This window comes from Phacochoerus africanus, chromosome 13, assembly GCF_016906955.1.
Source record: "Phacochoerus africanus isolate WHEZ1 chromosome 13, ROS_Pafr_v1, whole genome shotgun sequence".
NCBI lineage: Eukaryota > Metazoa > Chordata > Mammalia > Artiodactyla > Suidae > Phacochoerus > Phacochoerus africanus.
The window spans coordinates 75,223,232-75,244,553 of NC_062556.1; the positions used below are offsets into that span (position 1 = coordinate 75,223,232).

Here is a 21,322-nt window from a genome sequence, read left to right on the forward strand (position 1 = left end):
ATTTTTTTCTCTGTGAGTGTTCCATAGTTTTCTGTTTGTATGCTTTATATGTTTTTTTGAAAATTGGACAATTTGAATATTACAGTGTGGTAACTCTGGAAATCCCATCCCGAGGGTTTGCTGCTTTTGATTGTTGTGGGCTGCAGTTTTCCAGTTGTTTATAGAATTTTCCAAATTTTTTTTCAAAAAATAAACTGTACTTCTTGTTCTATGTGGTCACTGAAATCACTTTTTCCCATTATCTCTGCAGTAAGCCTGTTAGAGATTTCTTTATCTCCAATCCTAATCCCAAAAGACATTTACTTTAATACCAGGAACCTGAACCAAAATCAACAAAAAGCCAAACGACCCTTTTCTTAGCAGGTCAGCTGTAAACTGGGGTGCTCCTTCAACATTTAGCCAAGCTGCCAGCAACTCTGCCTTTGACTTCCCATCCTGCTTGTGCAAAGACTAGTAATCAACTAGAATGTTAGCTCAGGGTTCTTACAGGGCTTTTATGAGCTTGCATTTGGCTCTGGTTATGCACAATGCACTGCAGATTTCTTAGTGTACGTGATAGCCCTTCAAAGCCTTTATTCCTTGAAGTATATTCCTCCTTAGCCTCATCCTTCTCAGGCTTTTTGTCCGTCTGCTGCTTGCCCCATCTACTGTTCCTTGTTAGAGGCAGCTACAGGTAGTGTATGTCTTTAAGGTATTTGATTTACATCAGCCTGAAGAGCTGCTCCCATCTAAAGGGAACCTCCAGACAGGTCAAAATGCAGAGTCACAATGTTTTGAGAACAAAGTAAGTATTGCACTTCCTGACATCAGCAGGATACCAATTAGCACTCAGGCCAATGTCTCAATGGCTGTCACCAAGCTGGGGACTGAGGGTAGTGAGTAAGTAAAAATGCCACAATACTTTCTTTACTGAAATTTAACACTCCCTTTTTTTCATTAAGCACTCCCTTGGTTCCTGTAAGTTTTTTGGTTTACTAGATTTCATATATCCAAACACATTGATTCTGTGAGTTTTTGCAGGCTTAACTATGGCTTTAGCAAATGCACTATTCTTGAGCTTTCTCCTCTGCCCATTTCCATGATGTTACTCTGACATCTGTAATTATATCTTTATATAATACCTGTTGATTGTCTTCTCTGGCCTGTAATAAAATTAAATACTTTTTCTCTTTATTTTCTCTGTAGTTCCTGTCGTCCACCATCCATTTTTTAGTGATATTGTATTCCTTAATGTTTGTCCATGTACTGTCAAAATGTTTCTATTACTTGGTCTGTCAGTTTATATCCTTTGAATCTCAGTTGTTACAAATGAGGCAATTGATGAACTTACTATAAACATTTTTTCTCCACACTTCTCAATATTTTAAAATTATATAATCTTTGCATTGTCATGGCTTAAAACTATTTTATTCTTTTCTGGCAAACTATCCTCTTTATGCATTTTTGTTTTATCTTCACAGTAATATATTCAGTACTCATTGCAAGGCCTTTTGCTATGGTTTCCTTATTCATAGCCTAGTTTGCTGAATTTTGTTCTCTACTAGTTTATTCAAAATGGTCTCATGAGAATAATGCTCACTACATGTTCGCACTGACAAAGATGTTTCTTTGTGGCTTTTATACTTTAAGGACAGATGGCTGGGTATGAAATCCTCAGTTTACTGTTTTTTTACCTGGGTATCTTATAGGAATTTCTCCACTGTCTTTATAATGCCTTTGGCATTATATACACTTTGAAGAAAACTAAGGTAAGAGAAACTTTTTTTCTTTTCTTTCTCATAAGAAGCTTAACTATCTTTTCTGGACACACAAAGAATTATTTTTTTCCCCTGAAATTTCTTTTTTTTTAATTTTTATATTAAAGTATAGTTGATTTACAACGTTCCTCCTATTTCTGCTGTGCAGAAAAGTGACACGGTTTTATATATATACATATATATTCATATATATATATATATATATATATACATATATATATATATTCTTTTTTTTCATACTATCTTCCATCATGTTCTAACCCAAGAGATTGGACATGGTTCCCTGTGCTCTACAGTAGGACCCCATTACTTCTTCATTCCAAATGCCAATAGTTTGCATCTACCAACCATCCATCCCACTCCCTCCCTGCTTCCCCCTGGCAAATACAAGTCTGCTCTCCATGTCCCTGCTCTGTTTCTGTTTTGTCGATAGGATCATTTCAATAGCTATTTTATTATATATCTGAAGGCTGACTGTTGTGATAGGTAGAGAAATATTTCCTCAAACATGTCCACATCCTAATCCTTGAAACCTATGAGTTTATTACCCTGTGGACTTTGAAGATGTGATGAAGATAAGGAATTTGGGCAGATTACTGCTGGACTATATGAGTGGTGCCAGTATAATCGCAAAGGTCCTTAAATAAGGGGGTAGCAGGGTCCGAGTCAGAGAAGTTTATGTAGTGCTGAGAGAAGTGTTCAGACTGATGTGATTACTGCCTGGGAAGATGGAAGGGGCTGCCAGCCAAGGAAACCAGGCAGACTGTAGAATTTGGAAAAGGTGAAAGACAGGGTGTTCCCACCTCCGGGAAGACCACAGACTTGCCAACACCTTGATTTTTGCCCAGGGCGATTTCTGACGTTCAAAATTGGGAGATAATAAATGTGTGCTATTTTAAGCCACTGGGTTTGTAACAGCAGAAACTAATAAAACTCTTTTCAATCAGTTTTCCTAGACACAGTGGGCCTTTTAAGTTTGAAGTAGCTCTAAGTGGCTCTGCTTGACTTTTTGTTCTTATCTTGTCTTTCTAGGTTCAAATTATGTATACGTGCTACTGTCTTTTATATTCTATAGTTCTACATTTCCCCCTCCAATTCTTAGCTCTCTCTTTATTTCCATCTCATTTAGTTTTTGCGCAAAACCTATTTTCCCTTTTGAAACATTTGCTTTTATTTTCATTTAAGTGAGATTTTTCCCTCCTAATTTCCCAAGTTATTTTAGCGGATGTTGACATTCACTGTACTGCCTGTTTGTAGACTTCTGTGTGTATGTGAGCGACTCTTTGTCTTTATTGAGTTGATTTTTTTCTGGCTTTTTGTGAACTTTGCTGCTTTGACGCCCTCAGACCATTTCCTTTGCTTTTTCTCTTCCCTCCTATGTTCAGCTCCAGTGTGACCTCAGTTGCTTTTGGCATCCCTTGCAGTTATTTAGCAGAACACACATCCATCTTTTTCTTTCATAGAACTAACAGGGGGCAAAAAAGGAGAGCTGTGATTTCCAGTCATGCTGAGAGTGGAAATCTCTTGTTTATTCTGCTTTTCAACATAATTATTTCTTAGAGGTAATGATGAGATTTACTTTTAATCTCAGTAGAATTTGACACTTGATGACTCCCTTCTTTTTGTCTTTTTTTTTTTTTTTGTCTTTTGTCTTTTTTAGGGCCGCACTTGCGGCATCTGGAGGTTCCCAGGCTAGCGGTCAAATCGGAGCTACAGCTGCTGGCCTACACCACAGCCACAGCAATGCAGGATGCAGGCCACATCTGTGACCTACACCACAGGTCACGGCAATGCTGGATCCCTAACCCACTGAGCAAGGCCAGGGATCAAACCCACAACCTCATGGTTCCCAGTCGGATTAGTTTCTGCTGCTCCACGATGGGAACTCCAATGAGTCCCTTCTTTTTGAAACACATGCTTTTCTTGGTTTGTTTCTCTGACCGTGTTCCTAGCTTTGGAGCCACTCCTTTTTAAAATTCCTTGCAGATTGTTCTTAAATTTCTTCGGTATTGATGTTTTTCAGACTTGCAGAACAGTCCTATTCTCTTCATTCTTATCTCTGTGTTTTTCTTACATCCTCCTGTGTTGTCACTTAACATCCACGGGCTGACGGCTTGAATGTAGCTCCTTAGCCCAAACCACTCTCCTGAGATAGCTGTCTGCTTACCACCTCTTCCTGACTGGCTTGGGGGCATCCCAGTGTGAACTCCAGAACTTTCTCCAAGTCGGGTCTTCTTCCAGTGTTCACTGTTGCAGTAAGTGTGCCGACTATGTCTTCAGTTGTGCAATCCAGAATTCTAGGTGTCATTCTTGGCTGCTCCTTCTAAGTCAGTACATTAATTTCAAAACTTCTTCAATGATTCCTCACACATGTAATTTAAACTAATCTGTTCCCCTTCATTTCTACCTCATCACCCTATCAAACCTCCATCATCCCTCACCTGGGCTGCTCCTTGCCTCCAGTACTGCACATTTCTTACCTGGTTGCCAGATAGTGATATTTCCAAAACAAAGACATAGTCACTTTTTCCCACTGCTCACAGCCCTTCAGGGCCTCCCATTGCCTTTCTGGTATCTCAGCCAGCTTGGGTCTGCCTGTCTGGCTCCTGTTTTCTGTTGATTTTCCTAGTCCTACCTCCTCTACAGAATCTATCATATGATTACTGTGGATTTCAGTGCCAAACTATATTTCTTCAATAAAAGAAAAATCCCCATTTCTTGAATTGGTTTACTTAATCTATTTTCCAAAAAACGCTATCATTATCTTCTCCCTTAAAACTATTTCCAGGAATTTTAAGATAATAAAATAAAAATAAGGAGAAGTAACCAAATGTGATAGCTCTGATTGACAGCTGTTGTCTGGAGCATTTAAGTTCAATTATTGAGGGAGGTAACATTGGAAGTATAAGTATTCGGGAGAAAATTTCCCATTCATAACATAGAGTAAAAAATAATTGTTAATGAGATAGATCTGATTTTCCTATAAAACTTTGTCATCCTAAAATTTATCTGCAAGTCTTTCACATATATCAGAACAGGAACGATCTACTCTTTCAAGAGCAGGCATTTTCAGAGATGCCTGTAAATAATTTTTATAAAATAATTCTTGCATTATTTTTATTTAATGTAACATGTGAATGTACACAGTAATTTATTAAGTTTTCAAAAACATTTAAATACATCAGACATTTAAAGCTGAATGGAGCTGGGATGTTCATACTTTATATACCAAGATTTATCAGTATTTCAACTGTTGACTAACAAAGTAAGCATTAATCCTGCTGGAATTCACTTCCATTGGCCGAAATAAAAAGTGCACAGTGTAAGAGATATGAATTGAGTGTATTCCATGACTTACTGAGGACAACAGCCCAGGAGACCGCTCCCCAGATAGTGGTGAGAAGCCGTTTCAAAGAGATAAGGGAGGATCCAGGATATATCCAGATTGTTTTTCTAGCAAAAAACATGTTTAGTCAAACATCAAAAGATTAATGTTAATCCCAAAGAACAGACATCTCCATTTAACGATTTTAGTACTTTTCTATGTATGCGAAGATGCAAGAATCTAGGGTCACTGAAAATTTTCCTTTCCAAATTCTTAAATATCTTCTATAAGGAGAGATTCAGGTTAGTTTAGATAATCATTCTACAGAATAGGCATTTAGTGCATATTTTCTTGTTAGCATTTATCTGTGGTCTACCTAGCATGCTAAAAATCTGAGTAAATTTTAAGATGTAAAAACATAACATGCATGCTTAAGTTTATAATCACTTTAGCTTTTGATTGCTTAGGCAGTTTTCTTAAATTTAAAATTTGTTTAGCAGCACATTTTGCTTGAGGGCCTCCTAGGTGCCAGGCTCCATTCTTGGCATCTGGGTTTATAGCTGTGAGTAAAGAATAGTCGGTGCCTTTTCTAAGGAGTGCAATCCATGTGCAAGTGTGCAGAGAGCTGGGAGAAACACAGACAGTCCATTCCAGTGAGCAAGCGCATGCTCTCTCTGCCACTTTAATAAGAGTATTTCCAGCAAGATGTGATGAAATGCCAAAAGCAAAGGAGAACACAAGGATATGAACCTCATGGCGACAATACAGCTGTAGATTTTGCTAAGAACAGGCTCACTAACTTTATAGATATAAGTTTGGTATAAAGAAAAAGGGGATCGATTCAAGGTATTGCGATTTTTTTTTTCCCCTTTGGTCAATGAGTATTTTCAGTCAGAATACAAACAAGCACTTTTGAAAATGCATGTCTGACTTCAAGAGTACATAATACCTCTGTTGATGGAGGGTGTTGCGTTTCCCAGAGTTTCAGTAACCAGGTAGTCAAATGCTTTTAAAAAACAATGGAATGCTTGCGACTAATTGCATAGTACACTGCCATTTGAATGACTTTATGTGTAAATTTGAATTAGTTAATTTAATAAATATTTGCTGCATCTGCTGTGGGCCAGTCACCATGTTAGGCCCTGGAGAAATAGCAGGGAAACAAACATAAACAGTTTCCAAACTCAGAGAAGTTAGAATCGAAGATGCGTCTGGTTTTAAAGGAGAAACAAAGCGCTTTTGGGTCAGAGTAGCAAGTTTAATACCATTACCAAGGAAACAACTGCCTTCAGTCATAAGCTTGTATTTTACAATAATACAAACCAGAGTATTAATTCTTCCTCCTGTTATCAAAATTCTATCCTAAAAGATGCTTCGGGCAAGTGATCTCATTGAAACAGAATTTCAAACGACAGTATTGTAAGCTTCACACAGAAATCGTGCTTGTGATCGGTCACTTGTGATTGAGGTCTTTACCCACGCACTGTCCGGTGTGACCGGTTTCCACACGACCCTAACCGTAACCCTAATCCTAATGCTAACCCTAACGCCAACCATCCCCTCCTGCTGCCCCTGCTGCCCGCCACCTGCACCCGGGCCCCAGGTCCCTCCCTCCGTCTACGGCCGGCGACATGAGTGAGGAGGGGAGGGCAGCCTTAGGGAATGGTTCCATTGTAACGCGACTTCACAGTGTGATTGGCTTGGTTTGATCACCTCGAAATTATTCATAAGATACGCGGTTTCTGTTTTATATGCTTCCCTCGAGAATCTGGTTTGGGAAAAGTTCAAATAGGATGTTTTGCCTTGGAGGCTCCATGAAGCAGGCACGTTCACTGAGCCATAGTATTTGGGAAATGAAAGCGTTGGTAACAGCCACATCCAGGGCACCCTTAGGAATATCCACAGGGGACAACTTCCTTGACACTCAATCTTGGGCATGTTGTTCCTTTCTTGAGCTCCGGGCATATCATGGTGGAGACTTTGAGTTTTATCATTGAAGTTGCTTCTCTTTTCGCTTTGACCAAGGTAAAGCTTGGGGACACATGGGGTCCAACATTGCCAATCATGTAGGGGCATTTTTGAGTGTGATTTTAGGCTACCCCGTTACATTTTACTATTCCCTTCTCTTATTGCCACATTCCTCACCTTCTCTTTACTTCTTCTGTTTATACCCGCGCGTTTCCCAGTCTCTAGCCTTAGGGTCCCCGGTCGACTCCAGTATTTGCACAGCATGATGGTGAGAAATTCGGTGACCTCTGGCTGCGGACTCGAGGGAAGGGGCTGTTTACGCTCCTGGCTGGTGTTCCTGTTGAGCCTTTGGAGCGCCTTTTGCAGACTCCTTCCTTTGGCCACGGCTTTCTCTTTGCCCCTTTATCCAGTGTTGGTTCGAGTGACTTCCCCGTCACTCCCCAAGGGAAGCTTGAGGGGCAGTGGAGGAGAATTGCTGTACTCAGCAGGGATACTCCAGCTGGCATAGGACAGATGGTTAGGACAAAATTCCTTGAGCATTTCCCAGGGAAGCCTTGGTCACGTTTCCCCCCCACCTCGGAAGCTCTGTCCTATCGCTGTGCTGGAGAGGAGCTGACTGCCTCCTGTTGCTGTTTGCTCAGCTCTCCACATACAAACTTCTCCTTTCTGGGAGCTGGTGGAGAGCAAACTTGGCCACCCCAAAATGTGTCTCTTTGGCACGAGGATGCATTTGGGGTGACTATTTTTAATTATTATTTTTAAGAAAACTCAGGAGGTTTTTCTTGCTACCTCCTCCCTTCACTGCCTAAGAGAATTTAGACAGAGGGGTTGTTCCTGGGAGAGCTGTAACCTGCAAAGAACGTGGGCTGAGGATATGCTGGAGGAAACTCCAGCAGGACCTAGAGGCCAGGGTCCACTCCGTCCCGTTGTCGCTGGTGGCCCAGCAAACATTTGTTTTCCAAACACTGGATCTCCCATCGCTTTGGGAATTTCCTTCATCCCCTTCGAAGTCCCAAACTCACCCCCCTGCATCCTCTTTGTCTTCAGCTGAGGATGGTATTCGGGGTGAGGGCTTTGCTCACTTCGGCAGCTTCCTCAGTTTTCCTGGGTCTCTCCCTTGCATGCATGGTATTCAAGTGTTGTTGGATTTGCTTCTGTTGCTCTGTCTCATATCAATGAATTCTTAGGCAGCCAGAAGAACCAAGAATCTAAGAAAAATTTCTGTTGAGGTGGTTATTCAGAGACTTTTTGTCCACTTTTTTGGCCTCAAACTCCCCAGACCAGTCTTTACTAGGAGAATTGCTGAAATACGGAAGAAATGAAAACTTCAGACATGACACATGAGGAGCTTGTTTCAAGTTCCTGCATCTGATAGTTGGTGAGTTACGTATATGGTGAGGGCTGAGACACCCACGAAGGACTGGGATTTCTCTTCTTTTCCTCTTTTTTTTTTTTTTTTTAAGGTGAAATTCTCCTCTGAGTTTCCGACTGCGTTTAGTGCCTATGTGGCAGTGAAAAACTGCTTTTCTCAGTTTTGTTCTTTTTTCTTACCAATCACTCTCTTCGTTGTAGGAGCTTATACATTTGTTCCATGGCTTCTCAGCTTTAAAAGAGGAAGAGCCCTCGAAGAAAAAGAAAATAAAATCGTGGTCAAAGAAACGGGTTACTTTTTTATATACGGTCAGGTATGTTCAACCCGCCGCCACCGACACTGTCTGCTGTCTCCCATTTGTGCTCACTTGTAATAAAGTTCTTTGGTTTGTTTCTCAGGTTTTATACACCGATAACACCTTTGCCATGGGGCATCTCATACAGAGGAAGAAAGTCCATGTCTTTGGGGACGAACTGAGTCTGGTGACTTTGTTCCGATGTATTCAAAATATGCCTGAAACACTACCCAATAATTCCTGTTATTCAGCTGGTAAATAACAGTTCTGTATAAATAGACAGAAAGCTGTTCTTCGTATACTGTGTGGTTTTGATTATCTTGCATGATAAGCTAGTCTGTTGTTTTTTGTTTTTATTTTTTTGCCCGTGCCCACAGCATGTGGAGATTCTCAGGCTAGGGACCGCACCCACGCCACAGCAGTGACCTGAGCCAGAGCAGTGACAAGGCTGGATCCTTAACCTACTGCAGCACCAGGGAACTCCCAAGCTAGTTTGTTTTAATTGGGACAGATCAAATCACTATTCATAGGGTTTTCATTTTTTTATGTACTCTTAGAAAGGGCAGTAACTTCACAGCAGCCCACACTGAGAATAATCCTAAGCTGTGTTTCCTTCAACCCGTAATAACAACGAGAGACTAGAGAGAGAATGATTGGCATGTGCTGGGCACTTTCCCTGGTCTCCTTACTTTAATCCTGCCCATGGAAGGGAGGTGGCATTCACTGTCCTAAGTTGCACAGCTGCTAAGCTCCAGAACTGGGTTTAAACCAGCCAGTCTGACCAACTGGGAGCCCCACAGAATCTCTTCCTTACCTGCCGAGGAAGAAATGCCTGTGGCCAGGTGGCGGGTCGCGTGCAGCGGCACAGTGACTTTTCTCAGCTTCCTGCAGGCGATGCCGGTGTAAGTGGGCACCAGATGGGTGCGTCTGGGAGGTGAAAGTGTAGGTGCCCGAGCCTGCATTTCAACGCAGGGCCAGAGGAATGCAGAGGAAAAGGCAAAAGCGCTTTCTATTTCTCATCTCCTGGGGCTGTAATTGCCGTCACAGCCTTCATCTTGTTTTGGAATAATTTCACATCAATCAAAGCTGGCATTTGGAAAAAAAAAAAAGAAAAAGTTTTGCCTTAAACACATTTCTTTCTGGTGATCCTGGCAAACCCATTCAGGACCCTGAGGAACAGTCACTTCCAGGCAGCGTGAATGACAGCGGGGTGAGACACGGGGTGGGACTGGCTGTGCAAAGTGAAGGACGCTCTATTCCAAAGGCGTTTACTGACAAGTACGCGATGAATCCCTTAGGAAGGAAGGGAAATGGTTCTCAAGAACGGAGATGATGCTCATTCTGGACCCGCAGCCATAAATAGCTTTGATGGGGTGATGAGGAAGTTTGTGAAACTGGAATTCCCTAATTTTCATAGAGAGGCTTTTTGCCTGCGGCCAGCGTGACCAGTATTTTGGTGTTGCAAGATATGTATAAACAGTGAGGTTATTCAGAACGCTCTTTCTTTATACTCATTAATACTTAGAGCTTTACAACAAACTCTTTTTCAAATTTCTAATCATCAGGCCTCGTGTTTACTTTCTTGGCCAGATTTCTCAGGCGCTTTACTTTTTAGGAAAAATTAATTTAAGCTTAAAGGTATTTCTCCATGTGAATAGCTTAGTATTATTTATGAAAATTGCTCCCTAGGAAATTTCAGGTTTACAAGTCTTATCTGTTCTAGGGCAAAGTTGTTTAAAGCCATCAAAACCCACATATTGGTGTATAAGTATATATATAAAGTGCTTCCACAATAATCTAAAAACAAATTAAAACGATCCATTTAAGGAGCCCACCATGGAACCAAGGAACCTCTTTTTCACATGAAGTTGAATCTTATTGTGTCACTGACAAATTGATGTGTTTATGGTATGAAAAGTTAGAGCTGATTGCTATAATCTGGCAGAGTTGAAATGGCCAATAACTCAGCACTGACCTTTTAAATAGAATCTTGAAAAAGGAGTCAGTGCCCTCCAGCTTTCTTTTGAGAGCCACTATTACTTCCTGTTCTGTGATCTAACCTCTGTCAAAACATTAGATTATCTTCAGTCTCTGTGATAAAGACTCATCTATTCAACAAGTAAATTCAATCTCGTTTTTTTAACCACTTCATGTAGTTCCCAAATGCTTCGCCACTCCTAGAAAATTTACACCTTACACTAAGGACACCTAAAACTCTGTTCTTTGGCTTGTTGTCGGTCTTGGTTCAGTGCAATAAACAAGATCCTTGGAGACAGACCGGTCATTCTGCCCGAAGGAGCCAGCAAAGGCGTCTGGTCCATTTAAATATTCAGTACATAAACACCCACCGGCTGGCTCTCGCTGGAGGAAACTCAGGTGCCTTGGGCTTGACAACAATCTAGAGGTTGAGGTGGATGTGCTCACTCGGTACATTTTCAAGGGGTGGTAATGAAACACTGCCACTGCTTTTACAACTGTTAGTCGTAGGTAGTATCAACAATTCAGATGTTATTTTGTTTGTTAGTCCCTTGGTCTTATTCTCTGCCCCCTCCTCTTTTTCCTCACACTTTCCTTTTAAAGATACGGCTTCAGGAATGACCTGATATACTGAGTGTCGTTGCTGAGTTGTGTTTCCTACTCCTGAATCAGAGGATGCGTGATTGTAAATTAGGCACATGCAGATTTACTGACCAGTTTTGAGAAATCAGTTACCTCGTTGCTTCTGATTATAAAGACAAATATGGTCATTTAAGGAAACAAAAATGAGAGGGCCATAAAAAGTAGTCCAAACAACTCCTAATCCTGTAGTCTGGACTCTAGAGAAAGACTGTGTCGGCAGGTGTGCTTTGTTCATGAATAGCGATTCATTTTTTACTTTCTAATAATTTGTGCATTTTATATGCACATTTGAAAGTATCCTTAAGAATATGCATGATGTGTGTATGCGTGTGTGTGCATTTTTTAACATTTTTATTTAACAGCATTTAAAAAAGTTTCCCTTGTCAGTAAAATGAAGCAAAACCACTTTTAACTACGTCATATTCTATTCAGATAAGTGCTAGGATTTACGCAAATTTTTTTTTTGCTTATAGATATTTGGTTCCTGTTTAGATTTTCCATTTTATAAACAGTAGATGATGAATCCATCTATATCTGTTATTCTGTTATAACTCCTTCTGCACCTTTTTCTTTCTTCCTTTCTTTCTTTCTTTCTCTTTCTTTCTTTCTTTCTTTCTTTCTTTCTTTCTTTCTTTCTTTCTTTCCTTCTTTCCTTCCTTCCTTCCTTCCTTCCTTCCTTCCTTCCTTCCTTCCTTCCTTCCTTCTCTCTCTCTCTCTCTCTCTTTCTTTCTTTCTTTTTTGGTTTGTTTTTAGGCAAGTAGCCTAATACCTGGCTTAGAGGTCCATGAGTGTAACCTGAGGTGTGAGTGCCTACGTTACCACTTTTTTTCCGAATCAAAGTAGTTTTATTCCATGTTCTTTTGCCTCATTCTCTTCCCCGTTGTACCACTGCCTCAAGCTCTTGTAAATCATTCTTTTCCAGGCATTGCAAAGCTGGAGGAAGGAGATGAACTCCAACTGGCAATACCACGTGAAGATGCTAAAATATCACGGGATGGAGACGGCACATTTTTTGGTGCATTGAAACTTCTGTGACCTACTTACACCTTGTTTGTGGCTCTTGCCCTCCCTCCCTCTGTACCTCTAAAGAGAAAACACTTAACTGGAAATACCAAAAGGGGAAAAAAGAGTAGTTACCATAGCCTTTTCTGTGAGCTGTTTGTTTTGGTTTGCTGAAACTAGACCAAAACAGGAAATTTAACAGACAACCACAGCCAAAGGGTATCATGTGAATTACAAGAAATAGAGCCCATTTAAGAAAAAATAGAATTAGAAAGACTTTTCACTGTAATGCCATGTTGAACAGCTTAGTCATAGCTTCTTGTCTTGGAGGAAGCACAGGATTGAAAGAGGCAGTGATCATTTCTTCAAGAATGGTCTTCCACTGTTTCCCGCAGGACAGGGTTCATGCCTGTAGGACATGAAGACATTCTGGAGAAATCTCAGGATTCATCCTCTTTTTTACGTAAAATACCACTTCTTTTTCAGTTAATATTGAGGAAACTAAAAAGAAAAATTGTATACAATCTTGCATTCCAGACACGAAAAATGAACTGAAAGCTTCAACTTAAACACGGTCTTGGGGATGGACTGGGAGTTTGGGGCTCATAGATGCAAACCGTTGCATTGGGAGTGGATGAGCAGTGACGTCCTGCTGGGCAGCACAGGGAACTGTAGCCAGTCGCTTATGATGGAACATGGTGGAGGATGTTATGGGGAAAAGAATGTGTATATATACATATATATGGGTATGACTGGGTCGCTTTGCTGTACAGGAGAAACTGATAGAACATTGTAAATCAACTATAGTAAAATTTTTTAAAAAAATAAATATCACATTAGACAACTGGACTCAAACATAGGTTACCAGTACCATTTACGCCTTTTAGGTTTATTTCACGTTTGCGACTTTTGGCTCTAATATTCTATGTTATCTGATGGGCCATCCCCAGACATCTACCCCAGGAGGGAAATGAGTCTGTCGTGTGTCTTCACTTCTGTGTATTTTTTTTTTTTTATTGCTGATTTCAGTTACTTCAGAAACTTTCCATGTAGGGTAATTCCAATTCAGGCCTAGAAGCATTAAATGAAAAAAAAAAACTGCGATTATTCTTACATAAAAATAAAAACTGCAGTAGAAGTTAGTAAATACATCTGTTTGTCCCTTCATTTTCTATCCTTCCGTTTGAAAACAGCTGCTAGTGTAGGTCGCATATCCCAGCCTCTAAAAAATCCTCATGTTATTAGCTTTACAGAAGTTTTGATTTAATGAAAGTTTCTGGCATCTTGGGTATGTTACATGCCACATGCTTCTTATAAAGATTACCACACGCCGGAAGACAGAATCCTAATTTTCACTTCCTAAAGAGTCGGATATGAGAATGCTTATAATGTTTCTCTTGTTTTGCTTGTCTTTTTTTTTTTTTTAATGTCATCAGTTTAAAGAGTTTACTTCATTAAACCGTTTACTTCATTCGTTTTCACAGCAGATGAAAAAACAGACCCTGGTTTATGCTAGTTTTTCCCAGTTTCCACTAAAATATTTTTAAAGGTGATTTTCTTTTCAAAACAAAGAACATTGTTTGTATTTTGTGTCTATCATGAAACTTTAATAAGACTCTGATTTCTATCGTTTTGGCTTTGGGGCTAAAGTAAAATACACTTTGCAATTTATTTTGTTTTACAATATTATAATAAAACAAGAAGGGATAGTGGAGTTGAAATTTTGAGACCAGAAGGAAGTGAGAGAATTTCTCAGTATTGCTGCTAACTTGGATTGCCAAATAAAAAAATGTCAGTGGCTTTTGCCTCGTGTTTGGCTTGAGTTTGTCTAATAGCACTCATCTTTTGGTTTCTCTCTATAATGATAAGTGTTGTCTCAAAATTAGGTGCGTCGGAACTCCTGCTGTGGCCCAGTGGGTTAAGAATCTGACTGCAGAGGGGTGGGTTGGATCCCTGGCCCGGCGTAGCAGGTGAAAGGGTCTTGCGTTGTTGAAGCTGCTGCTCAGAGTCAGTCCTCGGCCTGGGAACTTCCATACACTGCGGGTACAGCCAGAAAATTTTTAGAAAGTTAAGTGCGTCAGACTGTAAAACATTTATAAAATACTATGTGTTACGGTAGGACAGAAAGTCTTTGAAGCCATGAATATTTTACGTGGTTCAAAAAGGGTCTGCTCACAATACTATGTAGATAAAGTTCCCTATTACATATTTCTCAGAGTGTAGATTAAAAAGACAACACTTGGCTCAGCGGTAACAAACTCGATTCATATCCACGGGGACGTGGATTCGACCCCTGGCCTCTCTCAGTGGGTTCAGGATCCAGTGTTGCTATGAGCTGTGGTGTAGGTTGCATACGCGTTGCTGTGGCTGCAGTGTAGGCCAGCAGCCACAGCTCCTATTTGACCCCTAGCCTGGGAACTTCCATATGCTGTGGGTGCAGCCCTAAAAAGACCAAAAAAAAAAAAAAAAAAAAAAAAGCAAAACTATATGTTAAGCTCTTGTAATCTACAGCTTAGCATATTTTGTCAGCAAATGTAAAATTCAGCCACATTAAATATTCTTAAATCTGATTGCACTTTCCATTCAAAGCAGCATTCAAATGGGAATCTTACCTTCCTTGCAAGTGAAATCCCGAGGAAGATCAGACTTGGGCAGAGTAGGTGTTGGGAAGGAGAATGAAGATTGGTAAATGCAGGGGTGTGTGTGTTGGGGGCGGATCTTACTGCAGCAGCAGCAGTCGCCAAGTTCTTTCTCTTTCCTCCAGGTTATCTTAGCAGAAAAAGATGTTACCCTGTGATTTCCTACAAAAGGAAGTTTTTAAGGGTTAGGGAGAGGAGCCCATTCCAGATGCTCTTCCATCCTAAATCCCAAGTCAAAATCTGTGATGCTAAATGAATTCGCAGACCGTCCAAGGGCAGACGCCAGCAGCCCTCCCCGGTGCCTGGAGAGACCACGCCCCTCTCTAGGCCACCCTACAGCGGGGTTCCTGACGTGGCAGTGAGTTATGGATGGAAGAACTTGATCAAGCCTATTGTCATTTGAATTCCAAATCAGAACACCTGACTGAAGATTTCCCTGCCCGGGGGGCCCAGAGCAGTCTCCCCCACCCCACGACATGTTTGGTTTGGCTCCTACATTGCTTTGCCATTTTTTAGTTGGTTTCTGATTCCGAAATCTAGACTCATTACATGAAACAGGACATTTAAACTTCTTTCAGAAATGCAGATGTCTTGGGAGTTCCCGTTGTGGGTCAGTGGAAGCGAATCTGACCAGAATCCACGAGGATGCAGGTTCCATCCCTGGCCTCGCTCAGTGGGTTAAGGATCCGGCGTGGCCATGAGCTGTGGGGAGGTCATAGATGTGGCTTGGATCTGGTGTTGCTGTGGCTGGGGTGTAGACTGGCTACTACAGCTCCGATTAGACTCCTAGCCTGGGAACCTCCATATGCCGTGGGTGTGGCCAAAAAAAAGGAAAAAAAAAAAGCCTCACTCTGAGAGCCAAAGAAATACAGATGTCTTATTGTACAACCGGGAAGCCCGATATATAACATACATGCAAACACACATGCAGCGAAACTCGAACTCTTAAGTGCACAGCTTGGTGATGTGTTTTTACCAAGTGGACCCTCTCCTGAGCCCCCCTCCACCTCTCAGCCCAGAGCTCGCCAGCACTGCAGAGCCTGTCACCTCCTCCGTGACTTTAAGTAACCGCCCTCTGACTTCCAGCCTCAAGGAAGAGCTTTACCACGTGAACTTCATACAGAGGACACCTTGCCGGATGTGAACCTTTGCACATCTGCTCAGCACTGTCTGCGAAATCCTTCCCCGCTGTTTCCTGTCGACATAGTTCATTCTCACTCACTGCTGGATCCTCGCTGGCTTTGTAAATATCTCACATGGTATTGTCCAGTTTACCAGTGAAAGACCTTTGGGCTGCTTCCAGCTTAGAACCATCTGAGTTCTGTTTCTGTAAATGTTCTCTGAAAATGTTTGGAGGAGCCTGGGTACCAATTTCTGCTGGATCTCCACCTAGAAGTGGCGCTGGTTACACACAGACCATGCACGTCTGGCTTTAGTTAATACTGCCCCTACGACTTCCAGAAAGTCACACACAACTATTTGAGGCCACAACGGAGGGAGCTACTACGTTTTGCCTGCCGGCTGCAGCCAGGGCGGCTGCCCTGCTTCGCTGCAGACCCCACGGGACCCTCTCTGCCCCCTGTCAGGGGTGTGGCCTGTGCTAGGATCCTGGGGATGAGAGGTCAAGTTTACTCCGTCTGCGGGCTCATTGGCTTTTCTAAACTAATTCTGTCCATGTGTCTGAATCTGATCACCGTTCGCAGATTCATGAAGGTACAGGGCGTCCAGGACCTCTGGGCTTCTCTCAGCTCAGCTTCTCCTTTCTGCTTCCTCTTCTCCTGCGGGCGAGGCCAGGGTGCCCAGGCCGGTGAGGGGCGGTCCGCGATGGCAAACGCGGGACCTCCCTGCTCAGCCACGCCCAGGCCGCCGGAAGGAAGCGCAACCTCCTTGCAAGGCCGTTTGGGGTTGTCTTTTCTTGCCGCCCCGCCTTCCCCAGGACCACGTTGACTGTCTTTTGTTATTTAAGAAATCATGAAATATGCCCAGGACAGCAAACGGAGAAGGAGACGCACAGCTCCCATCTCTAACCCACTTTGCCCCAGAGGCTCCATCTTCCCAGGACTTAGGAGACAGACAGGTGGCGGGGCGGCGGCTGTGGGGGGAAGCAGAAGCTCGCCCTGCATTTAACCTCATGGAGGGAGTGAAAGACACCAACATCAGGGGATCAGGTGGCGGCAGCGAAAAAGCAAAAGAGTCCTAAATATACCTTCAAGGGTGCAAATGAGATGTCAAAATTTTTCCAAAGTAAAAAACAGGAGGTCTCTGCTGGCTCAAGGGGTTAAGGCTCCGGTGTTGTCCCTGCTGTGGCTTGGGGTGCTCCTGTGGTGTGGGTTCGAATCCTAGCAGGAACTTCCGCATGCCTTGGGTGAGGCCAAAAATAAGTAAATAAATAAATACATTTTAAAAAGTGAAAAACAAAACACTAAAAAGCACATAGGTCAGAAAAAAGGTCTAAAAGGAAGAAAAAAATTTTTGAGAAAATAACTTTGTGTCCTTTTATTTTAGAATTGAGATTCGCGAAGGTCATAAAGATCGTACACCCCTCGCCCAGCTGCTCGACGGTCCGGGCCATACGTCACCTGCGTGACAGTGTCCCCAGCAAGAAACAAACACTAGGGTGTTACTAGCAATGCCACACTTTATCAGGATGTTATCGGCTTTTTCACTCCCGTCCTGTTGTCCATTTTCTTTCCTGGATCCAACGCAGGGCACCTCGCGGCATTTAGTTGTCACGTCTCTGTTGCCTCCTCTAATCTGTGTTTCTTGGACTGGCCGTGTTTTCATGTCCCCGACAGGTCTGAGGACTGCTGGGCAGGGGTTTGGTAGCGGGACCTCGCTTTGGGTTTGCCGGATGTTGTTCCCATGGTTACGATGGAGTTGCGATGTCTTTGGGGGAAGGAGACCAAGGCTCCTTCTCATCACCGCAAATCGGAGACACGTGATCACTTGGCCAGGCACTGTCTGCCACGTTCCAAGTGATCATTTTGAAACTCACGTTTCCCGAAGTTCTCCTTGTGGCTCAGTGGTTAACAAACCCCACTGGTAACCACAAGGATGGGGGTTCCATCCCTGGTCTTGCTCAGTGGGTTAAGGATCTGGCATTGCTGTGTCTGTGGTGTAGGCTGGCAGCTACAGCTCTGATTCCACCCCTAGCCTGGGAACCTCCATATGCCGCGGGTGCCGCCGCAAAAAGACAAAAGACCGAAAAACCACAAAAATTAATGTTTCTTTAGTCAGGAAACATTCCTTTGGAGAAGGCAGTGTCCTCCTTTGCCTTGTTGAGATGCTATACCCAAATATCACCACCAGAGGGCAGCCTAGAACAACTAAAGTGAAGGGTCTACATTATTTTTTTTTATTTTTTTATTTGGGGAGGGATTTTTAAAAATTATTTTTAGTGTTTTTTATTTTTCACATTATAGCTGGCTTACAGTGTTCTGTCAATTTTCTACTGTAGAGCAAGGTGATCCAGTCACACATACGTATATACATTCTTTATTCTCCCATTATCATGCTCCATCGTAAGTGACTAGATATGGTTCCCAGTGCTACACAGCAAGATCTCTTTGCTTACTCATTACAAAAGGCAATAGTTTGCAACTATTATACATTACTTTTAAATGCAATTAAATAGATAGAAAAATACCAAAAATGATAAAGACCAGGAACTGGATGAACATTAAAAGCTCACCAAGCAGGTCCTTTTAGTGAGTCCTCAAACGATATGCAACTCCTAAGGAAAGCCTGAAGTATCAGTTTTGGAGTTCCCATCATGATTCAGTGGAAGCAAATCTGACCAATATCCATGAGGATGCAGGTTCCATCTGTGGCCTCGCTTAGTGGGTTAAAGATCTGGCTCTGCTATGAGCTGTGGTGTAGGTCACCGACGAGGCTCAGATCCTGCATTGCTGTGGCTGTGGCTGTGGGCCAGCGGCTATAGCTGTGATTATACCCCCAGCCTGGGAAAATCCATATGCCACAAGTGCGATCCTAAAAAGACAAAAAAAAAAAAAAAGAAAGAAAGAAAGAAAGAAATATCAGTTTCCATTTTGTCCTGGATGGTGCAAATTGATTCCTGTAGGCTGTATTGGCTGGTCTGACAACCTGGAAAATCTGGCAAGTTTACAGTCCGAAAAACTTGGGAGCAGAGAGAGAGAAGGATGGAGAGGGATGGAGGATGGAGGAGTGTGGAGGAGGGTGGAGGAGGATGGAGGAGGATGGAGGAGGGTGGAGGAGGGGGAGGAGGGGGGAGGAGGAGGGAGGAGGAGGATGGAGGAGGGTGGAGGAGGGTGGAGGAGGGTGGAGGAGGGTGGAGGTGGGTGGAGGAGGGTGGAGGAGGGTGGAGGAGGGTGGAGGGGGAGGGGTGGAGGGGGGTGGGGGGGGGTGGAGGAGGGTGGAGGAGGGTGGAGGAGGGTGGAGGAGGGTGGAGGAGGGTGGAGGAGGGTGGAGGTGGGTGGAGGAGGGTGGAGGAGGGGGGGGAGGTGGAGGAGGGGTGGGGGATGGGGGAGGAGGGTGGAGGAGGTGGAGGAGGGTGGAGGAGGGTGGAGGAGGGTGGGGGATGGTGGAGTGTGGAGGAGGGTGGAGGTGGGTGGAGGTGGGTGGAGGAGGGTGGAGGTGGATGGAGGAGGATGGAGGAGGGTGGAGGTGGGTGGAGGAGGATGGAGGTGGGTGGAGGAGGGTGGAGGAGGATGGAGGAGAATGGAGAAGGATGGAGCTGGGGATGCTGGAGGGCAGTCTCCTTCCCATGCTGGTCCAGGTTTTGTAGAATTCTCTTTCCATCTCAGACTTTTAAAACGAGTAAATGGGTGACTGCTGTTTTAATACCTATATAACATATGCACTCTGTCTACATCTGTTTAATTTTTAAAAATCATTGCTCTACATAACTGCACTAAGCCAATCTGTACACATTACCTAATGTTTAGTTTGAAAATTACAACATAGTAAATCAACTATACTAATAAAAAATACTTTTGGGGGGGGGCTGCACCTGCTGCATATACAGGTTCCCAGGCCAGGGATCAAACTCTCACCACAGCAGGGACAACACCAGGTCTTTAATCTGCTGCACCACCAGGGAACTCCTGCCTTTCCATAGTTTAGTGCTTCTTTCCTTTTTTTACTGCTAAATAATATTCCACTGTGTGGATGATCTGCAGTTGTTTATCTGTTTACCTATGAAAGGACGTCTGAGTAGCTTCTGATTTTTGATAATTACGAATGAAGCTGCTATAAACATTTGTGTACAGAATTTTGTGTGGGCATAGATTTTCACATCACGGGGGCAAATACAGAGGAGCACAGCTGCAGGAACGTATGGTGAGACTATGCTTTGTTTTGTAAGGAACAGTCAAACGTCTTCCAAAGCGGCTGTGCCGTCTTCCCCTCCCCTCGGCAATAAACCAGAGTTCCTGTTGCTCTGCATCCTCGTCAGCATCTGGCGATGTTTCAGTGTCAGCGTTTCCGATTTTAGCCGTTGAACAGCTGAGTAGTTGCCTCTTTGATGCCGTACCTTGCGGTTCCCTCATGACTCGCGATGTTGAGCGTCTATTCAGGCTTGTTTGCCGTCTGTAGTTCTTTGCTGAGACGTCTGTTTGGATCTTTTGCCCACTTTTCAAAAAGGTATGTATGTTTTCTTACTGTTGAGTTTTAAGAATTCCTTGTCCATATTTAACACGAGCCCTCGATCAGATGTGTGTTCTGTAAAGATTTTCTCCTGGTCTATCATTTTTTCTTTCATTTCCTTAAATCTCATTTAATTTTTGCAGCACCTCTGTGATGGCAGGTGCTATTATGCAGTCTGTGTTATAGATGAGGACCTGGGGCCATATCTCATGCAAGGTCTCGGAACTAGAGTGTGGGGGTCTGGCCTTGCCCCTGATGAGGGCAGGGTGTGCGGAGCTGACTGCTTCCTCGTGTCTTCATAGTCAGTGTTGACTTGCACTGAGGGCCATTTGTGTTCCTCTGAGGCCGGCAGTGATGCTGAGACCCTGAAACTGGCCCATTTCCCATTGATGTTATACCCTAGACACCGATGCCTACTTGGAAACTGCAGTGAGCTAACAAGAGTCCATGTCTGAGAACAGACTTTTTAAAAATACTGTAAAATCAAATCCAGCCTCCAAAACGTTACATTCAGCCACCAGCAGGGGATTTTTCATTGTCAGAACAATGGAGTGGTTTCTTGAAAGATCCCATAACAATGCAGTTTCTTCTCCAAGAGGGTTTTCCTCTGGGCCTGCTTGGTAGACGGGAAAAGGAAGCTTCAGGAGTCGTGCCACAGGGTCAGCCATCCTTGCATTTCATCCCTTTGGCCTGGAGGTTTGCGGGGCAGAGGCCTCGAAT

The 21,322-nt window shown here is 43.0% G+C and overlaps 1 protein-coding gene across 2 annotated transcripts in view; it reads left to right on the top strand.

The window, feature by feature from the left end:
* TNFSF13B (TNF superfamily member 13b) overlaps positions 1-12,835 on the top strand; it is a 31,764-nt gene extending 18,929 nt beyond the window's left edge. For both annotated transcript variants that reach the window (XM_047755732.1, XM_047755733.1), the window contains exons 4-6: positions 8,623-8,735; positions 8,821-8,971; positions 12,259-12,835. In XM_047755732.1, coding sequence (XP_047611688.1) covers positions 8,623-8,735; positions 8,821-8,971; positions 12,259-12,371 — 377 coding nt within the window. In that variant the 3' untranslated portion in view covers positions 12,372-12,835. The remainder of the gene's footprint in view (positions 1-8,622; positions 8,736-8,820; positions 8,972-12,258) is intronic.
* The last annotated feature ends 8,487 nt before the right edge of the window (positions 12,836-21,322 follow it).